At 46.3% G+C, this 24,413-nt stretch overlaps 1 protein-coding gene across 1 annotated transcript; it reads right to left on the bottom strand.

The window, feature by feature from the left end:
* Positions 1–35: 35 nt before the first annotated feature.
* On the bottom strand, positions 36–23,232 carry VCP (valosin containing protein). The gene is made up of 17 exons (XM_058825783.1): positions 23,075–23,232; positions 18,068–18,179; positions 17,516–17,688; positions 15,586–15,728; positions 12,071–12,201; positions 10,026–10,157; positions 9,540–9,642; positions 7,716–7,849; positions 7,328–7,463; positions 6,167–6,279; positions 5,398–5,562; positions 5,173–5,295; positions 3,894–4,106; positions 2,310–2,618; positions 1,367–1,522; positions 886–1,040; positions 36–492 (listed from the first exon to the last, which is right to left on the bottom strand). Exons 1-17 carry the CDS (start codon positions 23,089–23,091, stop codon positions 387–389), a joined length of 2,421 nt encoding a protein of 806 aa, XP_058681766.1. The 5' UTR covers positions 23,092–23,232; the 3' UTR covers positions 36–386.
* Positions 23,233–24,413: the final 1,181 nt, after the last annotated feature.

Raw genomic sequence — 24,413 nt, 5'->3', positions numbered from 1 at the left:
GCCAGCACCACACAAAGGAACTGCCAGGACCTTGCTAGAGTTTTGTGGGATTTTTATTAATTTTTTTTATTATTTTTGTGGGGTTTTGTTTTTCTTTAATACAGGCTAGCGTTGTACCCTTGCTAAAGCTGCTGATTCTGCCACATAAACTAGAACAGAAATTTCTCAGAAATTAAGTCAGTTCCCCTCCTTGTTAATTCACTGTCTGCCTCCCAACTGAACACCGCTCTGGATTTCTGTTTGCAGAAAACATTCCCTGTACAAAGTCTGACGTGCAGCTACACTGTTCTGACTGAGGAATGAAGAAGCCAAGAGTCCACTGAACATTGGATTTTTCCCTGTACAACGTGGCCTGATGTGGAGTTTGGTCCACCGAGGACAGCGAGTTAACCGTAGAGATCGTCGTCATTGTCTTCGCTGTACACGTTGCCCCCGCTGCCACCTCCTGTGCCTTGGCTCGGACCAGCGCCGCCTTGGTTGCCTGATGGGAACCTGCATGCAGCAGTGCAGGACAGGAGAGAAGAGATGCTGTTCAAAAGCCTCCCTGCAGCTCAGCACCATCCCCTCCCTCTGCACCAACCCTCAGTGACAATTAGGATGGGCAAGAAGGAATGGGATGAAGGCTTAGGCAAGGTCAAAGGGCTCATGGCTGCTGGCTGTCACTTGAGTTAAAGGAAAAAGGGGACTTCAGGAGCACAAACAGAGCATCTACAACCAACCTGCAGCCTACACCTGCCACACTGTGTGGTGCTCAATGCACTAGGTTGAACGGCAATGTGCAGTGCAAAAGTGTTTTGTTGCCCAGAACCCATCAGAAAGCTGCCCCAGTGGAGTGCTCAGAGGCTGGCTGAGCCACACTGCCCACCCCTCACACTCCACAGGTACCTGAAGCTGCCAAAGCCACGGCTCTGCTGTAGGGTCTGTGCAAACATCTCGTATTTCCTGATGTCATTGTCACTGACAGAGCGGCGAGCAAAGCGCATGGCCTCCTCAAAGTGATCCCTGCGGATCTCGGGAACCGGATCATCCTCCTCCACCTCCTGCAGCAGGACAGAGGGACCAGGTGAGCTGTGTGCCCAAGCTCAAGGGGGCCAACAGCTGCTCACAGCTTCCTCCCAGGTCAGGAGGCTCCCAACACCCTCCAAGGTGGGGGCTGGAGAGGTGTGCATGAGTCAGGGCTGCAGAAGGCACCTCCTGAGCAATGCTGACCATGAGGCATCCCAGGAGGGTCCTCAACCTCCCACAAGATAAGAACAAAGTGCTCCAGCTCCACGCTCTGCGCAGGAGCCCACTCATCCCCAAGGATGACAGAGGAACACATCACACCTCACACATGTGGGTAGGGAGAGCTCAGTGTCCCACTCACCATGGCAGAAGGGTTGGTCTGCCTCTCACGCTCTCGCCTGATCTCACTCTCAATGGATTCACGGATGGCCAGTTTGCAGGCACGCTGGCAAATTTCTGTCAGGTCAGCCCCTGAGAAGCCGTTGGTCATCTTAGCCAGGAAATCCAGGTCAACATCCTAAAGAAAAATAAAAAAGGCAGAGAGGACTTTCCCTTACACCTCACATCCTAAAGTGACAGAGAGGTGTCTTTAGATTCCAGGGTATCAAGGTGCTACCTTAACTATGGCAAATTTTGGAAAGATCAGCTTTTGAGATTCTCGTTTTCAGGAAAAGTTAACCACACACTAAAGCAGGCTGTGCACCTCACACCCACCAAGAATCCACAAAGTGGCTGTAAATGCCTCTGCACTTACAGATTTAGGATATGATTTGTTCAGGTCTCAGCACGAGGAGTCAAGCAAAACAGCATCAGACTGGAAATAGAGACAGGGCAGAAGCAGACCAAGACAGCTGACCTCCTCCTCTCCTCCCCTCAGTTGAGAGGGTATTACTGCAACCTCCTTAGAAACTAATTAGGTAAGCCTGGCATAAAAAAGCTTGGGCTCTCATTTCATGTCTGTTTTTCTTTGATTAACTCTCAGCTGCATTATTGCCACTTCCCAGGCAAGGGGCACAGCTCTTGCCTATGACAGGGTTCAACAACAACCCACCGCAACAGTTCCTTTTCAATTCTTATTTCACACCTATGCGTTCTGCTCTTTTTTTTCCACCTCACCAAAACAGGCTCTTCTGATCCTGCACCATGAGCAGAACCCCATTATGTGACAAAGAGCTGCTGTTCCTGCAGACCAATTTCCAGCTTTGCTGACACCCAACCTCAGAGCTCCAACTTCCACAGCCTGCGTGGAACAGAACCAGCACACAACAAACCCAAGCCAGAAGTAGTCAGGGTGCAGATCCTACCTTGGCAACTGGTGATTTCCTCAGATTGGCCTTAAGGATTGCAACCCGTGACTTCTCATCGGGCAGGGGGATGTAGATGAGCTGATCCAGCCGGCCGGGGCGCAGGATGGCTGGGTCAATGATGTCTGGCCTGTTGGTGGCACCGATGATGAAGACGTTTTTCTTGGTGGACATGCCATCCATCTCGGTCAGGATCTGGTTGATGACACGATCTGCAGCACCACCACCATCACCGATATTCCCACCTCGGGCCTTGGCGATGGAGTCCAGCTCATCAAAGAACAGCACACACGGGGCTGCTTGGCGAGCCTGCAAAAAGCAGTGGGCACCATTATTCCATGCTAATGCTTTCCAACAAGGAGCACACTGACTTCACACTAAGCCTTCCTTACCATTAACACAGCTCAGGAGTACCAGAAGCTCTTCACAAGAAGAGCTTAGAAGAGCTGCTCCAGAGCAGTCCCTTGCCACACAACCCCTCCATTAAATTCTCCTGAACAACAAGTTGAACTTCCCTTAAGTGGGAACATTGTTAACCAGGCAGAAGAGTAGTAACTCCAACACCTAGAGTGAAAAATTGAGCTATTTTGCTGGACCAGAACTCTCCCTCCAAGACCTGAAAATGTCAACTGGTTATTCAGGCACTGAAGCAGGTAAGATATATCCAATGGAAGGGCGAAATCCAATTGCTGTCTTCAGCTACCTAACGTGTAGTTATAGGGAGCTGGATCTTCACAGTGAAGTGAAAGGAGGAAAGACCACAGGCAAAAGGAGGTGCCTGCTGCAGTCCTGCCATGCACACCTTTCCAGCCCCCACTGTGGAGGGTGTTGGGAGCCTCCTGACCCGGAGACACAGCTGTGAGCAGCTGAGAAATAAGGAAAAGAAATTGTTCACATTGAGAGTGCTCCAACACCAGCACATAAGCCCAGAGGTCAGGGATTCTCCACTCGTCACACATGTTCAGAACTCAATGCACTGAGCTGATGAAATTTCAAAGTTATCTCCCTGCTCTGGACAAACAGCTGAGCTAGACAGTCTCTGAGGTTCCCTCCCACCTACATTTTTCTCCGCTCTCCTGACAGCTTTTTTTCTAAAAGCACTGTCCCTGACCACAAGAACAAGGATTCACAGAATAATCCACGTGGACACTTTCTGGGACAGGAGATGACACTATGGGACAACTGAGCAGGAGTGAGCTCCTTTCTAAACTGTGTATATTGCAGGACAAGAACCCACAGGATATTCTGAAAATCTATAGATGATGACAGTTAATGAGGTGTTAATCTAAGTTTCCAGGGGTGTGGAGCATACATGTGCCCTCCTAACCACAACCTCTGCCAAAGGCACTGGGGAATTTATCACCCTCTACTGACAGATGCCAACTGCAGTCAGAAAAAAAGAGTTTCAACAACTATGTTGCTGAAGAGGATTAATTCCAACACAAGGAAAGAGCTCCTGCTCTCAGTGCAAGTAGGGAAAACACAGAAGACACAAGCAAGAACCAGTAAGACAGATGCAGTGGAGATAAAGTTCTGGGGGTACCTCAGCACAAAGATAGCACAGGGAGTAGGAGAAATACTTACCTTGTCAAAGATCTCACGCACGTTGGCTTCAGACTCACCAAACCACATGGTGAGCAATTCCGGCCCCTTGATGGAAATAAAGTTTGCCTGGCATTCGTTGGCAATGGCTTTGGCCAGCAGTGTCTTGCCACAACCAGGTGGCCCATAGAACAGAACTCCTTTTGATGGGGTCATGCCAAATTTGAGGAACTTGTCTGGGTGCTCCACAGGATACTGAAAGAGAACAAAACAAAAACCTCTCATGATGAGCCAGAACAGACTATCTTGGAAGTACAGAACGGTTTGGGTGGGAAGGGACCTTCAAAAGACCATCCAATCCAACTCTTCTGCCACGGGAAGGAACACATTTCTCTGAGTCAGTTTTGGTCCTACCAGAAGCACTACCTGAGATTTCTGGTGGATTAAACACAAGATCCTGCCAGGTATCACTGCAGGTTTTAAGTGGCTTGGAAAGGCCAAAACCAACCTATTTACCTCTAGGAACTAAGTACAGTTCAGTACTTTCCCAAGTACCAGTTCAGTACTTTCCAGCACACTTAACCTCAGCTTCACTCTGCCCTGCAGAAGCAAAAGGGAACAACAGCTCATTACCTAACCTATTTGCTCTGCTCTCCAGAGACAGCAAGGTGCCTGATGAGAGCCTTTATCCTTAGCAACGAGGTCATACACAAGACAGGTGATGATTTTAACATCAGAAAATTAGACTGAAAATTTAGATTCTTTTATTCAGAGACAGGATGTTTCTAGTGCCAGCTGAAAGCAGGAATGTATCAAAGCCAAACCATATCGGTGCAGACATCTGGAGTTTCCACAGACCATTTGTAGCATTTTTTTCCTGTTCTTTCCCTTTGTAGAGGGTTTCACAATTATTTCTCATCTGTCCCTGTGCTAAGGCTGATGGTGAGCCCTCCAGAAACTCTCTGTATGAGCACCATCATCCACTGCCACGCAGACAAAGCTACCATGCAGGATGATTCTCAGCAGTGGTCCCACTGCGAGTCTCCACTTAAGAGACAGAACTGTGGCTGTTTATGCATGTTGCACAACACCCACATAAAATGTCACCGCAGACTCAGCTCAGGAAAACTTGATGCTGCTTCCCAGCACCTTCCTCCCCAAGTTCACAAAGATGGATCAGTATGGTATTTATAGCCCATTAGAAGCAGATACCATAAAGCTTCTGCATTTACTCTGCAGCTCAAACAGGAAATTGAAGATATTCTGGATTTTATTATATTTTTTAAGCTGTCAAAGCAAAAAACCTGTTCTAAAGCCTTACCTGTACAAGCTCCTGGAGTTCTCTCTTCACATCTTCTAGGCCACCAATATCTTCCCAGGTAACTTGTGGCACCTCTACCACAGTCTCCCGAAGAGCAGAAGGGTTGCTCTGGCTCAGAGCCCACTGTTGTTAGAAGAAACAGTATTATATGAATTCTAAGAAGTTCTTTTGCTTCAAAGAAGCAATTAATTGCACCCAGAAGAACGAGGGGCACTCCTGCATTACCCTGAAGTCATCCATAGTCACAGCCAGAGAGTTCATCACTTCAGCATCGATGGTTTCATCTTCTAGGTCTATGAGATCCATTTTCTTTCTGATAGCCTGAAGAGCAGCTTCTGAGCAAAGAGCAGCCAAGTCAGCACCAACATGGCCATGGGTCTCGTTTGCCACCTGAAAGCAGAGCACTGACCATGACTCACAGGAATACAAGCAAGGGCAACTCATACTCTGGTCCCTCATTGAGAAAGGAGGAGAGCAACACCAGGGCTTTGCTGCACATTCAAGACAAGTGATAACACTCAGGCAAAGACAGTGTGCTTTCTACTGCCTACTAGAGATCCAGTCTGCACCTGGAATTCAGATGGTGCACAGAAAGGTAACTCTGAGGACAGCAGTTCTTCATTCAGGACAGAGATGACAGGAACCATCCAGCTTACAGGTGATGCAGTGACACCACAATGCTGACCCAGCTGTGTGCGAACTTTTTCAGGGCTGCTGTACTTTTAAAGGCAGTGACACAGCAAACCAACCCAGGACGACAGTGGCAAGACACTTGCAGACTGGAATGATGCACATTTGTTTCACTTAGCCATTCCTAACTAGTGAGTGAGGGCTTTTGGTCACTGGTAAACTGGTCAGAAGGAATCCCAGAGGTCACACGTTCATGCTGTCCTAATTGAGTCACTGCACTTGTATGATCAAGCCTTAACAATTCTTCAGCTACGAAACAGAGCACTGGGAATGAGACAAGCTTTCCTAATGGCACACTACTCACCTGTTCCAGATCCACATCATCAGCCAGTTTCATATTTTTTGTGTGGATCTGGAGGATCTCCAGGCGCCCGGTGGCATCAGGGATACCAATATCTACCTCTCTGTCAAAACGACCTGGGGAGTACAAGCACACATTGAGCTGCTGATCCTGCACACCACAGGAGCTGCAGCTGCAGTTCCTCTGAACGAACAAAGTGATGTTTTCCACAAAGTATCACAAAATAACAGAATTTTGGGTTTTCCTGTAGCATCTACTGTGCTGATGCACAATAGAAGAGACAGGTCAGAAAAGGAGGAAAGACACTGACCATTTAGGCAAAGTGAGACTACTGAGAGACTAACAGTAAGACCTTGGGATTATAGAGCACAGTAGACTGCCCGTTTACTAACTTTTTCTGAGCCATGGTTTTGGGAAAATAGGCTTCACTGAACCAACACACCATGAGATCTATGGTATAGCACTATATCATACCATGAGACATTTTTGTTTATTTCTATCTCTGTGTCCTTGTCACAAGAGTCCAAAAATACTGAGAGATTTAATTTTTTAGAACCTTCACAGCATTACCCAAGTGGTGAAACACATGAAGAAAACAGGGCATCACTGCAATACACACTGAGATATGTACACTTCTATTTCTCCTCCAGCCACAGCTATGCTTTCAAAAGCCTCCCTACATATTTAAGAGTCCAGTTCCCCCTGCACACTTGACAGATTCGCTATTACAGATTCTACCAACTGGTCATACACCAGACATTCACGTTTTGAAAACTTGAGTCTCAGAAACTACTGTACTGTTCATTAATAAAAGAAACCCAAATTGGGTAATTCACAGCCTTCTGCAATCTAATGCATGAACATCCCCTTAGGCATTTCCTCCTTAAGTGTGTCCTGAAATAGCTTCACCTAAGGGAGGCTAGCACACTTTTCCCACTTGGAAGTATTATTTTACTTCTACACATTCTCACCTAACATGGCACACAAAACGACATCAAAGGCTGCAAGCCTGGAAAATAATTTCTAGCAAGAAGCTGGAGACAAGTCAACAGTTTATGTAACACATGTTCAGCATGACTTTCTGCTCAATCCTTAAGGGGCCCCTGAAGCATGGCCTGCCACAAAGTGTGAGACATACAGGGAAGAGAGGGCAGGGGTGGTTACCGAATCGCCGAAGCGCTGGGTCGATGCTGTTGGGTCTGTTGGTGGCTGCCATCACAATCACATGTGCCCTCTGCTTCAGCCCATCCATGAGGGTCAGGAGCTGAGACACGATGCGACGCTCCACCTCCCCGTGTGTCTGGGGGCACAGAAAGCTGCACTGAGACCAACTGCTCTACACCGAGCAGGGCAGCCAGCGCTGCATGGGAGCCAGCAGATACAATATCCACAAGATAGTAACAAATGTTGTGAACTGTATCTGACCGTCCTCATGTCCAACTGAATTCAGGTGTTAGGGCAATGCTGCTTTACCCTGCAGTGAAATGCAGACTCATGCCAGCTGCTACAAAAAAAAAGACATACTAATTTACCTCCTACAGGCTCTCTTTACCTTCTCTCTCTTAGGAGCAATGGCGTCCAGTTCATCAATGAAGATGATGGCAGGAGCATTCTTCTCTGCTTCTTCAAAGGCTTTCCTCAGGTTGCTTTCAGACTCGCCAGCCAGCTTGCTCATGATCTCAGGACCTAAAAAACAGTGATGCTGTGCCACTCAGAAGAGAGGCAGCTAGTCCCAAAAACACACACCTGAATTTTTTTTAGTACATCTACATGGGACAAGCTGTATTTCAAGCCAAAGCAAATACTATCAATCAAATTCACTAAATCTGCAGCTGAAAGGCAAGACCAGCATGCAGAATTAGTTTCTATCATTATTTTGGTGTTTCCAGTTTACTCTAAGAGAATGCAGCACTAGTCAATGAGCTACCTTTAGCTGCCTCTTTCCTTACCCTATTTCACACTTGGTGAGCTTCTCTGTAATGTGCCACCACACACAGTTAATGCCAGTCCTAGCTTGCAAGAGAAGCAATCAAATTATAAGGTGATGAATTATCAGGATAGGGAAGGAAAAAGCTCTATGAAGCCATCTTTAGCTTACATTACACATGTATACATTTACCTCTGTATGATCCCATAAATTGAAGAAGTCAAAACAACCAACAAACAAACAAAAACACAACCCCTATCTCCTCTCAAAGGTTAAATACAAAATAAAAGTGTGTAAGCACACCAATCCCAAATGGATGGACAGCACTCCCCTGACATCTACAACTGCTGAACACTAGTGCAGGTTTAAAGATTTATTCTGTTTTTAGAGATTTTGCTCTCATGCTGATGGCAGTGGCAATGAAGAGAAAATATACTTCTAAAGGATACAAGAAAAATAAACCTGACTCTCAGGCACAGAAAGCTGCCAGCTGCAAAGACATAGGGAGGGGCAGGTGCTCTGAGCATTTCATTACAGGTAACTCACCACTTCTTATCAGCTCTGTCTACAGCACTGCCTGCAGCTCCAGACTGGGCCAGCAGGTAGTGAATGTGCTGCTAACTCTGATAGCATTATTTTTATCATGCAATAAATGTACAAGCATCTAAAGAAACAGCTGGTGCGTTAGCATTTAGTGACAGCTTCCACACACTTGAGGAAGTATATGACAGGGTGACATCCAGCTAAAATTAGCTGATTTACATAAAAGCAACTCCCTAACCCTACTGCTGGTCACTGTTGGGCTGTATTATACTGTCCTAAGCTATCACATGATTGAAATCAGAAAAGAAAAGCTGTATTCCCTCAATAAAAATGTTCTCTTATTCCAGCACTGACTAAAATGGGACAGAAAAGCAGTGTGGAAAATTCAGAATCTGGTCCTTACTAGGTATCAACCAGTAGTCACCTCAGCTGCTACAGATGAGTTATCAATAGGAGTTCTGTCACTTGTAGCTAAATCCAAAGCATCTCATTATAGCTTTCAGGGAAGTTCCTTCCAAATAACGTACTAAAACAGAAGAGGTCTGTGCTTTACTTGAGGGGAAAGAGGAATCCACAGCAGCAGCTTCTTTTCTGAATGGAACACAGTGGAAGCAAAGCTGGAAGCCCTGCCAGTTCTGCCTTCACCAGCACAAATAGATACACCTAATCCATGTGTCTCAGCACAATCTTCCAAGCACTCCGCTACAACACAATTCAGCTTCAGCAAAGTGCCACTACAGATACTTCCACACAAAGGGCTTCTAAGTGTCCCCAGAGGCATGTTTGAAAGAGGTAAGGAAGGCTGTCAGGAAAACAACCCACAAGTCCTATTAACACCACGCCTTACCATAAGATGGACAAGTGAGCACACAGCAGACCTGGGGCCAAAGCAGCCACAAAACTTACCGTTGATCAGGAAGAAGAAAGCTCCCGTTTCATTTGCCACTGCTCGGGCAATCAGTGTTTTACCAGTGCCAGGAGGACCATACAGCAGGATCCCACGTGGAGGCTGAGGACAAAGGCAAGGGACTTAGGTCGTGAGTATCTGACTGCTTAAGCAGCTTCACAGTGAATTTGTAAGCATTTGATAATGCCAGTCTGAAATTGTGATGCAAAAACTCATGCAACAGCTGCCATGTCAGCATTGCTATCAACACCCTTACTACTTCACACAACACACAACAAAAACCTTGCCAGTAACTGGCAGCGTTGAGTCAAAGCATCACTCTGCTTTACAATCTGCCATGGTTTCACTCTGTGTCCAGAACACGTAAGCAAATACTTCCAAACACTAGCATTAAAACAAAACCAAAAACCCTCTCCCAATGTCTCCTAAATGTCTGTCATGGAGAGACATGTCCCAGGGCAAGCCATCTGCACTTGGGGACATACCTTCACCCCTATGGCCTTGAAGAGAGCAGGATGTCTGAGGGGAAGTTCCACCATCTCTTTGATTTGAGCCAGCTGCTTCCGGCAGCCACCAATGTCATCATAGCCCACTTCATTCAGTGACTCCTCTTCATCCTACCCAGGAGGAAATACATCAAACATCTGAGTGAAAACAATAGTTCAACAACCCCTCCCAGTCTACAGAAGCCAGGATTATGGCTTTTTAGACATTTCTTGCCTGTCTTGAGATTCTCCCTTTCAAGTCTTCCTGATGTCTTCTATAATTGTTTCATAGCTCTCTCTTCCCAGACATATAAAGAGAATTGCCTGCACGTACTCAGACTTCACTGAAGCCCACCCTCCGGAATGACAGCCTCTGCTGCCAGGTTCCCTACAGACTATAGCACAAAACAAGCTCTGTGACTCTTTGATGGGGCTAATGGAAGTAACAAGAGACAATGTCAGTATAAAATATACTTACTCCTTAGAGTAAATGCTGTCTAACAACTTGGCATATTCATCTGCCAGTTATTCAAGTGCAGTGCTACCTTTTGAGACTGACTCCAATTAGCACTGAATGTTAAGGTCCAGACACATGGATAAGATCAGTTGTAACCAACTCTTCCTTCACAGTATCCATTTATTCAGCTGTCCAAACCTTTACTGGCCTCAGTTATTTAGGCCACACAAAATAATAACATAACCTGGAATCTTGGAAGGGCTCAGTTCAAGTCCCACCTACCTCAAGAAGGTCACTCAGGGGCTGGACCTAATAGGCACTGAAGGTCTCAATTTTCGAGATTTCTGCCCTCTCTGGGCTCTGCTCCAGGATTGGGGAAACATTCTTCCAAGTATCTACTGGGAGTTTCCCTTGATCCAGTTTATGCTACTGTGTCCAGTCATGTCCCTGGGCACAGCTCTCAGAAAAGCCTGGTCATCTACCCCTTCCCATCAGATAGTACCCAGTAGGCCTGTCCCTTTACCTTCCCTTCTCCAGGTTGCACCATCCCATGATCCCAGTCCCTCCTCCTTCACTCCTGACCTCCAGTTCCTCATAATTTTGGTGGCCTAGGCTGAACTTCTATCTATCTATCTATCTATCTATCTATCTATCTATCTATCTATCTATCTATCTATCTATCTATCTATCTATCTATCTATCTATCTGTCTCTCTGTCTATCTCTCTGTCTATCTCTCTGTCTATCTCTCTGTCTATCTCTCTGTCTGTCTCTCTGTCTGTCTCTCTGTCTGTCTCTCTGTCTGTCTCTCTGTCTGTCTATCTGTCTGTCTATCTGTCTATCTATCCATCTATCCATCCATCTCCGCTGTGGCCTGAAGAGGCCAAGTGGGATTCATGGAGTGCCCAAGCGCAGTTTCACAAGGGTCACAGACATATTTTTCAGAAGGAGCTAACAACAAACCAGCACACACACTATTTGCAGGCAGAAAAAGGTACTTATTCTGTGAAGTACGCACCCACCTTAGCTCACTTTTCTAAGATTTCCTACTCTATAGTAAGGTCACCAAGACCTGTCAGACAAGCCCCTCAGGCATCCACAAGGTTGCAATACTCAAGGCTGGACACCTCAATGGACTGGGGAATTTAGTTTATTTTTTTTTTATGTAAAACATTTGGGGATTTCAAATTTTTCTTGGAAAAACTGACCATTACTTTCTTTTCACGTGTCATGGAATTTAAGCTCTCTCATCTATGTATCAAGGGAATACTGGAATTAAAAGATGCATCCAAGCACAGTGTAAAATATCTGGAAGCAGATGCAAAACAGCTGCTGCCAAAGCATGGCATCTCATCAGCAAACCTACCCCCTGGTGCTTTCAGCATATGAGGAAGACAGTGGAAATACCTTTCTCTGACTGCCTTCAGCAGCAGTTCATCTCCTGAAACCAGAGTTTCTGACCATTACATTCAGTGGATAAAACATCAAAACAGGAACTGCAAACACTGCTGCCCTCAAGCAGTGTCCTAGAAACAGGCTTTGAACAGAGGAGATCCAGCAGGAAAACCACATGGCAGGGTTCTGCTCACCTCCCGTTTGATGGGCTCTCCCTCACAATGGATCACTGTGTCCGGAGCCACTATGCAGTACGGGCTTGGATCTGTCTCCACCACTTTGAACTCCACTGCACGCATCCCTCCACGCACCAAGAAGATGTCACCTGTAAAACCCCACACATCAGTGGCCTGTTGCAACCCACATCTGCAAAATGTCAACCCCCTGCACAACAAGCAGCCGGAGTTTTATGAAGTGGGTCACACAGGCAGACACTGTGGCATTTATAACACTGCTTTGCATGTTAAACTCAAGAGCTGCATCCACTGCGACAGCCTGAGTACTGTTTCGGTTCTCAAATTTCATCCAGCAAACAACAGAAAAGAATACCCTGCCCAAATACAAAACACAAAGTCAAGAAATCTTTTTTTTTTTTCTATTCAGTTTCAATTCAACATTTCTAAAACACCTAAAAAGCCCTAACTTAATAAATATTTCTTTTGATTCTATTGTAACTAGCTGCTACTAGTTATAACTGTTCATCTCCAGAAGCAGAATAATATATAACATTGCACTGTGACTCCTGGCTTCACTGGGCTGCAGACCCTGGATAACTTTCACTTGGGTCTATAGTGAACTTTAATCTATGATACAGCAGAAATGTTATGAACACAAAGCCAAAATGCATTTGGTTTTCTACTCACACTCCCAGTTATTACTTAAATTACTCTGAAGAAGTTAATTTAGTCAGGGTGCCAGCTGGTTTACATATCTTGGTTTCATCTGGGACAGAGCTCATTTTCTCCCTAGTAGCTGTTTCAGTGCTGTTATTTGGATTCAGTATGAGAACAGTGTTGGTAACACACTGCTGTCTCAGCTGTTGCTCAGCAGTGCTTACCTCCCCCAAGCACTGCTCTGCCACTGAGCAGGTGCACAAGACACCAGGAGGGAGCATGGCCTGGAGAGCTGACCCAAACTGCTCAAAAGGATATTCCATGCCACTGAACATCATACCCAGGGTATAAACTGTGGGGATTTCACTGGGAGACATCACACACTGAGGGACAGACTGGGCGTTATTCAGCAGATGGCGAGCAACTGTCTCAGGTGCTGTGCAACACCTGTCTTTTTGGGTTTCCTCCCCTGTCTTTACTATTATCATTATAATATTTTACTTTGTTTCAATTACTAAAATGTTCTTAATTCACAAGTTTTTCCTTTTACATGATCTGTTCCCCATCCCATGGCTGGATGGGAAATAAGTAGCTGTCTGATATTTAGTCACATGCTGGGATCAAAGGACAACAGTCCTTTTTGGCAACCAGCATGGGGACAAAGGGTTGGCATAACGAGATCTGAGCAGAGCATGCCAAGCTAAATTTGTTATAAGCATTCAGTATATAATAATAGCTGGTGACAGTGTTTATTCATGCTTATTCTCAAGGTGTGTTTTTTAATACACCTTGTAGTTGTCCCCTCTGATGAGGTTTACTGTCCTGGCTGCCTGGGCTAAGGCAATCAATCTTTGTGTTGTTCTTTGCAGTAGTGGCTTGTGATGCGATGGAATCGCTAGTCCAGATAGGAATCTGAGGACTGAACTGAGCACTGCCATCTGCTCTGTACCTCGGGAGCCATCCACTGGGAGCTATTGGTAACTTCACCTTTCCTACACATCCCTCCCGATGTCTTCCAATGCCGGGCTGATTAAAATAGCATTTGAGCACTGTCAAGATTTTTAATATCCTTTCAATACACCTAAAGCCAGCCTTATCACAGAATTTCCTTAGCTGGAAGGGACCCATGGGGATCACTGAGTCCAACTTCCAGTCCTGCACAGGACAGCCACAAGGACCACACCACATGCCTAAGGGTATTGTCCAAGTGCCTCTGGAACTCTGGCAAGCTTGGTGCTGTGAAACACCAGATTGCTGAATGTGATTCAGATCTTGTTTAAAGTTAATATATTTAAGAACATCACCCAGAAGGGAAAGTGTCCAGGCCAGTGACTACCTAAAACATTTTGGAATTTCACTCCTCAACTATGGATGCTGAAAGCAGGTAAGGAGCATAGAGCCTGTGTAAAACTAAGTCTCACTCTGGCCTGGGAAATCATAAGGAAGAATCCAAACAACCTTTGCAGGTGTTGTTTGGATCCTTGTTGTTTCCTTGCAAGAAACAGTCAAGGGGTGATGTACCCAACTGTCCTATAATGGTGATGTGTTGGTTTAATGACCAATGAGAGTTTTACCTCTCGGACCTTCTTGGACCTGTCTATAAAAGAAGATCTGGAATAATAAAACCTGCTCTCTCGTGACACTCAACTAGAGAGTCTATGTCATACTGCTTCACTCTTCCTAATATGGTGTGACACTGAACAAGTGAAGAATCCTGAAAAACTAGTAAATATGTGGAAAAAGGTGTGCTGCCACGCTGGCAGTTCCAGAGAGACACAAATCAATGCAATGAGCCAGAACCTGGCCCAGCACATTGGAAGCCTGTTCATATTATTCCATACTCGAAGAGAAAAAAAGGTCTTTGGATCTAATGACAAAATATCATGCACTGGGGCTACTCCAATTCCAAGGACAGACAAAACATGCTTTTGAGAGAGTGTATTGCATTCCCTATCGTGCACCAGCCTCTGGAAAACCAAATGATGCAATGGACTGCTCATGACTACATGGAGAGCAAAGGTTGGTGTGACCAGCAAACTTTGGGACACGCATTTAGCAAAAGCCACCTGGTGACTAACTCTCCCTATCCAACATTTTAACGTACTGTAGAAGGAGACAAAGTTCCTGTAGTGCACATTCAGGAACTGACAGTCTGGGTTGCTGCTACCTCAGGCAAAGGCAAACCCATGCATGGTTCTGCTTTTCCACACATGGTTCTGCTTTTCCTCAAGGACCTGGGTGCACTTTGTGGGTGACGTGAGAGGATGGAAAAGTCCAGTGTATGGGTCAAGGTGATGTGATTTTAGGTGAGAGTAGGAAATTATCTAAATTGCATGATGCTAATTGTTACTTAATGCTCATATGATCACTTCTATGGCAGCTATCTGCAAATCATCACATTCAGTACCTAACAGCAACTGACTCTACCACTACCGATGTGGGGATCTGAACCTGAGTCTCCTTCAGTTACAAACATTAATGAAGGATAAACTGATGAAACTGGATAAGCACAACATACACCCAAACAATGGATTAATATGCAGGTAACTCATCAATTACATCACGTGGCAGCAACTTAGTTTAATGTGATTTTCTCCCAAGTTCCACGTGAGCCTTTCTGATGCTCTCCCATCTCATACAGCTAAAAATATTGCAGGAGAACTACCAAATCCCAGTGTTTGCTGCCAGCCAGCAGCAGCAAAAACTCCTTCTGAAGATTACAGAAAATCTAAATCACTACTAGCAAAATTTCTCCCTACAGATGCTGGTCTAATGCTTCACAAAGAAGTGTGCAAGCTTCATGAAATTCTCTGTATTTGGTCTTAGGACTAGCTCACACTTGTGGCTGTGAGGACTTCAATGACAGGCATTATTACCTTTCCTGATAGGTCTGTAAGCTTCCAAAAAGTAGGGCTTGAGATAGACCTCAAACAGATTCCCTGTGATCCCTTCTACTGTGTCATCAATTGGCAGCACGTGGATACGTTTGCCATATTTCACATCTGGGCAAGGCTGGATGCTGCAAAAGAAGAAAACTCCAGTTAGTCACATTGTGCTGGACTTGTACCTCAGTGTTATACCTGGACAAGAAAAGACATGCCACTTCCCAAGAGAGAACATCCTAAAGCCATGAAAAGCCCTAAAAGAAAAGGTGAGACTTCCTACTCACACAGGAATATTTCAATGCTGACAAGGCAAAAATCATACCCACCAAGAGTTACTCTTCACAGCACACACTTGCCCTCACTCCTTTCAGCCCTGTCCAACACTACTGGAGAGCTTAAGAGTTTCCTCCTACCCTTCTGCAGACCCCCTCACCACATTCACACATCTCTAATGTGGTCTGAAGACCTGCAAGAGTCACAAGGTAGCTTTTAGTTCAACAAGCCACTGCAGAACCAGCTGCAAGGAAAAGTGAGCTGGGGAAAACTCTCTTTCCTCCTCTCTCTCACTACAGTGGCCAGAGTCTCCTACTGCCGACAAACCTGATTCCAAGGAAAGGCTCTCCCATTACCAACCAGGGGTAAACACCTTTGCAGCCACGTGTCAGTCCCACTTTGTGAGAGCTGATGACTAGGTTAAAGGCTGAAAGCTCTTTCCCCTTTTTAAATACATGCTACAGTTATTATTTGGCAGTGTAGCACAACAACCTACTGTAGCAACAGCTCAAAGTATCCAGCTGTGGCAGAAACTGGCTTCACCAGCTAAGAAAAGCCATGCAACTGCAACTGAGCATGCAGCTTTCCATATGTGACTTTTGTTAGGGGCTCCTAACAGATTCTTTTACCACATGCAGAGAGGACCACATTACAGAGAGGATACAGCAAAAGAGTAAAAGAAGAGACTGCCCCAGAAGGAAAATATTTGACAGACCACAAGCAGGAAGCGATTAGCACATGAATCTGGATCCTGGCAGAAATCAGGACACAGTAACACTATAAGCAGTTAAAGATTGGCAAGAAAAACTTTGAGGGCAAGTGTGTGAAAATTCCCTGAACTCGCAATGACTCAAGACAATTGGTAACACATTTGGGAAGCTGAGAACCACTACAGACATGGTGCTAACAGAGAAAACAAGAGCACAGGCTGTCATGCTAGAAGAAACTCCAACAGGAATCTCACATCAAGTTAAAGTAAGAATTCACCTCTACTTTAAATCCAAAGACACAAAGCACCATTTTGAACCAATTACAGAAGTGATTAAAACTTGCATTTTTAGTAGAGGGATGGATGGAACAGCCTCATTTCTCTCATCTACTAAGTTTGTATGAAACACATTTTGCATTTAAAAATTATTACAGATATCACCTCAGGAAGTCTGGTGTCATAACCAGGCTGTCATTTTCTCAGAGACAATGCTCAGGAGGAGGAGAAGCTGTTAGTCTTCCCCTGTTTAAACCTGCAAACTACCATTTTTATGTTCAGGAAATGCTCATGGGTTACTGTTCTACCCACTCCCATCATGGAATGAGACCTGTCTCCTGTAAGCAGAGATCCATATTTCCAAGTCTTACTACTACTTTTAAGGTCCCTTCCAACAAATTATTTTATGATTCTACTTCCTGCAAGTGCTCCACAACAAAATCCCTGCATTTTTTTTTATGCATTCCTGATTTAAAAATTATTTTTACAACAAAATTTGGAATATAAATGTCCAAGATTTTTAATCTTGCTATTTGGCTGTTCCATTTTTTCCTGGCATTAATTTCTAACAGGTTTTAACTTGTTTTTGCCATAGGGCAGCTCAGATACCATGAGATAATGTGTAATGCTGCTAATGTCTTCCACAGCTAACACTATTCTCACCTGATCACGTCACCCAGGCGCACTCTCAGGTTGTTTCGAACAACCCTATTCATGCGAATCTTCTCATCTGAGCAGGTATCATCTGACAGAACAATGCAGACTGCTTCTCTCCTCTTCTTTCCTTTGAGCAGGACAGTGTCTCCTCTGAACAGCTGCAGTTCATCCATCTTTGCCTATAAAGAGCAAAGTGTTAGAATAAGCTTTTGAAAAAGTAGGAATTCACGCATTTGAAGGAGTTATTTGACTTTGGAAATTACACCTTGGAAGTGCTATACCAAATCCAGAGGACAGAGACTCCTACTACAGTGCTACAGAGCTAATCCAGAAACCAGAGGAAGGGCACAAGCCCAAATGAATCCTACAAACTGAGGCTCAAAACACCTTTTATCAAGGAGGAGGGTCAGGAAACAAGACAATCCTCCCTCAGTGGTAACAGCTGTAGCTTCTGACACAAACACTTATACTCATGTTGCAAAGTTACATTTCAAGTTAATAGACAGCAACAGCTTGCAAATTACCATATTAAACGTTTTGCCTCTACAGATGACGCACCTGGGACAGTGACACAACACTGTTGTCTTCATTGATGGCTTCATCAACAATTAACCGATTGGGCCTGTTCTTCTGCTTCAGAATAGCAGTCGACAAGTCATCGGCTTTAGAGCTGGGAGAGAAAACACATCTTATGAGCCTGAGTGATGCTGGCCCTGTCCAGCCACCTAGTTTTCATCTCCTCTTTTTGCAAGTTTCTTTGTTGTCTTGTCTTTTATAATTTCTACTTGTTTGTAGCACAAAGAAGAATGCTACCTCCCAAGGACCAGTTGCAGGAGCTCAGGGGAGGATGTTTTCTGTCAGTAAATGTAACTGTGAGCTTCCAAAGGATACAGCTATGAAGCTATCTATGAAAAGAAGCGGTCAGTGAGATGTTGCTGACTGTAAGATGTTTTGCCTCAATAAATTAGTCAGACTCATCTGAAATCACATGTAACAGCTACCAACAAAACAAAAGTTCAAGTCTATCTGGCATCAAATCCCAGATAAATAGGGGCATTAAAGGACAATGCCGCGGCAACCCTGACAGGAAGAGTTGTAAGAGTTTAGCCTGTCAAGGCCTGTTTGTTAAACCTAGCAAGCTGCAGAAATACTCAGGTGCTCATAGAAAATGACTTTGTGTTGGGGCTTTTTTAGCTCTTTTCCATAATACCTTCACAAAAGTCACTACAGCTCTGGCCTACGACATCACAAGAAATACAAGAGGTAATTCACTTCCCTTGACAAAATGGAGCAAATAAAACATCAAGGAAATGGAAGAATGGCAGATTAACTGTTCTCCTTCAAAATCTAATACAGTAAATAATTCACTCAATGACAGAGTATGAACTGGAACCAAGTTATTCTTGAGGAGCTCTTAGAAGCTGTACATTAGCCATACACAACAGGGTTAGAGTGCTGTAGCTTCCCCCAGTGGGCTGACTACTTTCTGCAAGTATGTGGCTGTGCCAATGTCCAAGGTCAGAAGAGAAAATGCTGCATAGCCTGACTTGATTCTGAAAGAAAATAAAAGAAAAATAAAGTCTTCCCTTGACCTAAGCAAGCAGCAAGCACTGGCAAAGAGTAGGGAGCTTTGTGGACAATGGCAGCAGTCATAACTTTTGCTCCATCTCACCCTTTTAGAGACTGAATGATGAGAAGAAACCAAACCTTCAGTGGAAACGGCAGCACTTGGCATGTTCACTGCATTTTAAGAGTCCATTAGAGAGGGGTGACATATCTATGGTGTGATGTTACCCAGGTCCCTCCCCACCTCAAGACAGAGGCTTTTCCAAGACAGGCTATGCAGTGTTGGCTCCCTTCTCTGACATGTAAAGAGGAAACAATACCAAGCAAGCCACTGAGAGCAGCCAGCTTGTTTTCGCAAGATTTTCAAGCTTCCCTTAAATGCTGGTAGCACAGGAAACATGTTGCAAACAACAGGCAATATTATTTTAAGTGAACAAAACAAGTTGTAAAACATGTTCTTTCCTGGACTGCCAACACTATTGAAAGTTATCTTTTTCCCTTCTCTTTATTAAAGAGTGCAAGAGGTAAGACACTGCAGATCTATTGTCCAAGCAAAAAAGAACACAATAAAAGCTGCTGAATACATCCTGGAAAGGGCTCATGAATTCCACAATCAGTCTAAAAATGTAGTCTTGTTGTGAGTTCTAAAAAGTCTGCGATTTCCAGGAAAACAGAGAGTAAGAAAATGGAACAAATAGATTATCAGGGCAGATTATGGTTAAACAGCAAATAAAACCAACCTATTTGTAAGGACTTTGCCTCCTCATTATCTCCTGGCTGCTGGAAACTAACCCAGCAAATAGATTTCAAGATTTCAGTTAAGGGACACCAGGGAGACACACCAGTGGTTATTTGGGTTATTCACAGTGTGACTGTAACTCCTCCCCCTGCACATAAGATGTGAATCCCATGGCTTTTTGATAAGAAGCCACTGCCAGACTTTGGCTAAGTGAACTGTTGCTGAAACTAAGTGTCTATTCCTTGGGATGCAGGGACTGCTATTACAGCCTAAAAAACAGCCTGGAACACCAGATCAAAAACAAATGGTAAAGGAGCTAGGTAACAAGTGGAAGCTTTTCAGTCAACACTGTACATAAAACAAAAGCTGCAAAAGACTGGAGAGAAACTTTGGATAGCTCTTGACATACAGCAATGTGGAAAAACACAGCACAAATCCTCCTGGTTCTGCTAAATAAGAGAAGAAAGTTTTAGTATGGAAGAACTGAGCCTAGGAACTGAGGGCTGGATCAATATCAGATACACTTAGAGCAATTTAAAAGTATTGGAAGCATTAAAAACTAAATAAAAGTGTCCAAGAAAGAGCTTCCAGGGAGCTAAATGTGCAGGGTCAGCTTCAGTGCTCTGACCTGACTGTTCTGCAGAGGAAAAAACAAAGGTCCAACAAAATTACATGTCAGCTAGGCAGGGAAATGATGTTATTTCTCCTGCAGACAAGGGTATGGTTTAGACAGACAATCACTACCCATCTTTCAGCAGCAATTAACAATATTGTTATCATCACCATCTGCCCTCATTGCATCTCTCAAGGAGTTCCCTGTGCTGCAGCTGAAATAACAGGGCAAGAGATCTGTGCACCTCAACCACACTAAGACAAACCCCAACATCTCTGTGAAGGAGAGCACAAACAGAAAATACCAAGCAGGAAAGCCTAAGGCATGGGCTGGGACTCTCTCCTGACAACTGTCCCACTCCTGATGGGAAACTTTGCGAAAGGATAGGTACAGAAAGCTAACCCAGGTAATTTTTAAAGCCCCTTGATGAGCTTCTGGTCAGAGACAGCCTGGTGGAAACTCTCCAAATCACCTCCCTGATACACCTGTCAGTTTCCTCACACACTTTCCCTCTCACCCCTTTCTTTCCCTGACTTAACAAAGAGACAAATGACACAAAACACAAAACATAGCTTTAGAGCTGTTTTGGAATTAAAAGGAAGTCCAACATCTGTATTAGGCTGCACCTAGACAGACAGCAGAAATGAGGACACAATCACCAGCACAGAAAATGGTCAAGCTTGCAAATAAAGTGCAAGACATCTAGAAAACTGAAGCAAGTATGTACTAGCCCTAAAGGCCAACCATAACAGTTTCCCTCCGCCTCCTTTCCTCTCTCAGTAAAGCAGTTCAACAGCCTCATTTCACAGATGCAAGAAGCAGAGGAACTTTCTACAACTTACAGAATCACAGAATATACTGAGCTGGAAAGGACCCATCAAGATTATCAACTCTGACTCCTGGCTCTGCACAGGACCATCCCCAAAAACCGCACCATGTGCCTGAGATCATTGTCCAAATGCTTCCTGAACTTTGCCAGGCTTGGTGCTGCTATCACTTCCCTGGGGAGCCTGTTAAGGTGACTGACCACCTTCAGGATTTTCCTGATATCCAACCTAAACCTCCCCTGACACAGCCCCATGGACTTAATTACACTCAGTGGTTTCTCTCTGTGTCAGAGCTCCTCTTATCCAGCAACTGGTAACGGCCGGAGGCATCACAGGGGAGGGTATGAAGAGCCAGAGAATAAAGTCATACCAGGTAGTGATCCTCCTGAAAATGATAACCAACCTCCAAAGCCCCACTTAAAATAAGGAAACAAGCTATTCCTTCAAGTTGGTGCTAAAAATAAGCAAAAAAGTCACTTCCTAGAATGATTCCAGCTGCAGTAACGAAAGTGAAATCAGCCATGTCTTCTGTATGTTGCCGTGAGTTCTTACCACCATCCTTGTGAAAATCACTTCCCAGATAAAACCCGTGAACAAATCCTTACCAATCTGAACATCTGATTTACAGACTTAACTACTTTTCCCAGGTGGGTATTAAAGAAAAAAAAAAAAAAAAAAAAAAAGTCATAAAACATTTCTATCCCCAAGTGAAGTGTCTGAGGTATGTGGTGACTGCAGACACTTAATGAAACAAGACAACCACAGGGGGAGTTCAGACCCATTGTGGAGAAGCCAAGTTTTCAGCACTGTTTCAGACTGGCTGGGAGAGGAAAACAGGAGCCCCTTCAGATACCACACTCCCTTAGCTTTTGGAATGCTACTTGCCATGCTGAGGCTCGGTTCAGCAAGATGGCTGCCAGCAGCTGTGACAAAAAATGGCATCTAAAAAGTAACCCTGTTCCAGATGCAAACTAACTTTTTCTGGTTCCTGCGTGGGTGAGAAGAACTTTGCTGAAGAAGAAATCCCTTTCTAAAAACACTGTTAACCTCGCCCAGCTGCACAACCAGGGTCTAGGAATGTCACTTCCAGCACAGACACGGAATGCCTGGCACATCTCACTGGAACTGACCCAGCAGAGCCAAGCAGGTTTGGATTCCAGGAGTTGCAAAAGAAAAGGAAAACCTATTTAAAGAACACCCAAAGGCACCAAAAGTGCCTCTACATAAGCTAAAAAGTCACTTTGAGTATTCTTGGATTGGGAAAATGTACCTTTGGATTCCATTTTACCCCGCTCAAAATGCACGTGGTCTGCGTGCAGAGGCTGTTACTCATTCCTGAGGAGCTCGGAAGATGATCCTCAGTCTGTAACTGAGTATAGCCAAGAAGAGTGAGGCAAGACACCCGAGACGGAAACACCGCCGCCGATCGCCTCGGCCATGCCCAGCACAACATGTCTGCCTCGGCTAGCGCCAAGTCACTCGCCTGCCCGACCCCCAGGGCCTCTGCGAACAGGAGGAGCCCGGGACGGGTCTAGAAAACAAAGCCCTCCGTAGTTCAGGGCCCGGCGGGCGGGCGGTCCTAGGCCCGGCGGCGGCACGGCGGGAGGCCTGGCCCGGCCTCGCCCCCCGCCATGACTCGACACTTCCCGGCGAGGCCCGGCAGTGGCGGGGCGGACGGCGGGAAGCGGCTCACCCCCGTTCTGGCGCCGCCTTCGCCCGCCTGGAGCCCGCGGGCCGTCCCGGGTGAAGCGGGCGGGCCGGACCGGGCCCAGGCCGCGGCGAGGCCTAGGCCGCGGCGAGGCGGCGGGGCCCGCACTTACTCGGATCCCGAGGCCATGGCGCTGCGGGGAGGGGGCGAGGGGCGGCGGACGGCGGCTCCTCGGGGCGGGCGGGGAGGTCAGAAGGGTCGCGGGGGTCGCGGGCGGCGGGCGGAGGGTTCGGGGCGTCCGCGCTGGCTGAGCCTCAGCGCCGACTCATCGGCGAGGGGAGCCCCGCCCACGCCGCCTCGCCTGCCTAGCAACAGTGTGCGCCGGCCAATCGGAAATTCCGGCCGGCCGCCGCCTCGGCCAATGAAAGAAAGCAAAAAACGAGACAGACGGCTCCGCCTAAGCCCCGCCCCTCCGTGTGCCCTGGCCAATCGTCACCAGCCAGGCGCCACTAACGGTAGCCAATCGCAGAGCGGCTCTCCCTCCGAGCGACAGCTCCTGCGCGGCCAATGGCCAGGAGCCACCGACGGGAACATGCGGGAGGGAAGTCCCGCCTCCACAGGAGCCGCTGATTGGGCGGTTCCCGAGGGCAGGGCCAATCAGAAAGGGCGTGGTGCGCACGCGCGTCTCTTCCCGCCGCTCAAAGGAGCCTTGTGGTTCGGGAATGGCCGGCGCCTTGCCGGGCTCCGGTCCCGCCCAGCCCAGGGCTCCGACACCTCCCACAGGACCAGGCTGCTCACAGCCCCATCCAGCTTGGCCTCGAACGCGCCCAGGGATCCAGGGCCAGCCACAGCTTCTCTGGGCAACCTGTGCAGGGCCTCGGCACCCTCACAGGGAAGAATTTCTTCCTGACACCGCATCTAACCCTGCCGTCTGTCAGTTTAAAACAGCTGCCCCTCATGCAGGCACTTTATGCCATTGTGAAAAGTCCCTCTCCAGCGCTGCTGGAGCTGCTTGAAGGCATGGAGATCCTGGAGCCTTTTCCAGGCTGAATAATTCCCACTCTCTCAGCTTGTCCTCACAGCAGAGGTGCTCCATCCCTCTGATCATCTTGGTGGCCTCCTCTGTGCTGGCTCCAGCAGGTCCCTGTCCCTCCTGTGCAGGGACCCCAGCTCTGGATGCTCCAGCTGGGTCTCAGCAGAGCAGAGCAGAGGGGCAGAATCCCCTCCCTCCCCTGCTGCCCACGGGGCTCTGGATGCAGCCCAGGACATGCCAAGGTGTTTCTGAAGGAGCTGTAGGACAAAGCCCCTCTCTGTCCCTCCAGCGTTCAGAGGCTGCAGCAGCTCCCACCTTGCATTCCTCCAGAGTTCTGTCGTACTCTCTTTCATCTTCCCTCACTCCTCCTTTGCCTTACAGCTTCCAGGCACCCCTTCACTCCTGTGTGAGGCAAAGCTTGCCAAAGTCTTGGGTAATGGGGTCAGGGGACCTACCTCATCCAAAAAAGCTCCACCAG

Source organism: Poecile atricapillus, chromosome Z (assembly GCF_030490865.1).
Source record: "Poecile atricapillus isolate bPoeAtr1 chromosome Z, bPoeAtr1.hap1, whole genome shotgun sequence".
In the NCBI taxonomy this organism is placed as follows: Eukaryota; Metazoa; Chordata; class Aves; order Passeriformes; family Paridae; genus Poecile; species Poecile atricapillus.
This window is presented reverse-complemented; position numbering and strand designations above follow the sequence as displayed.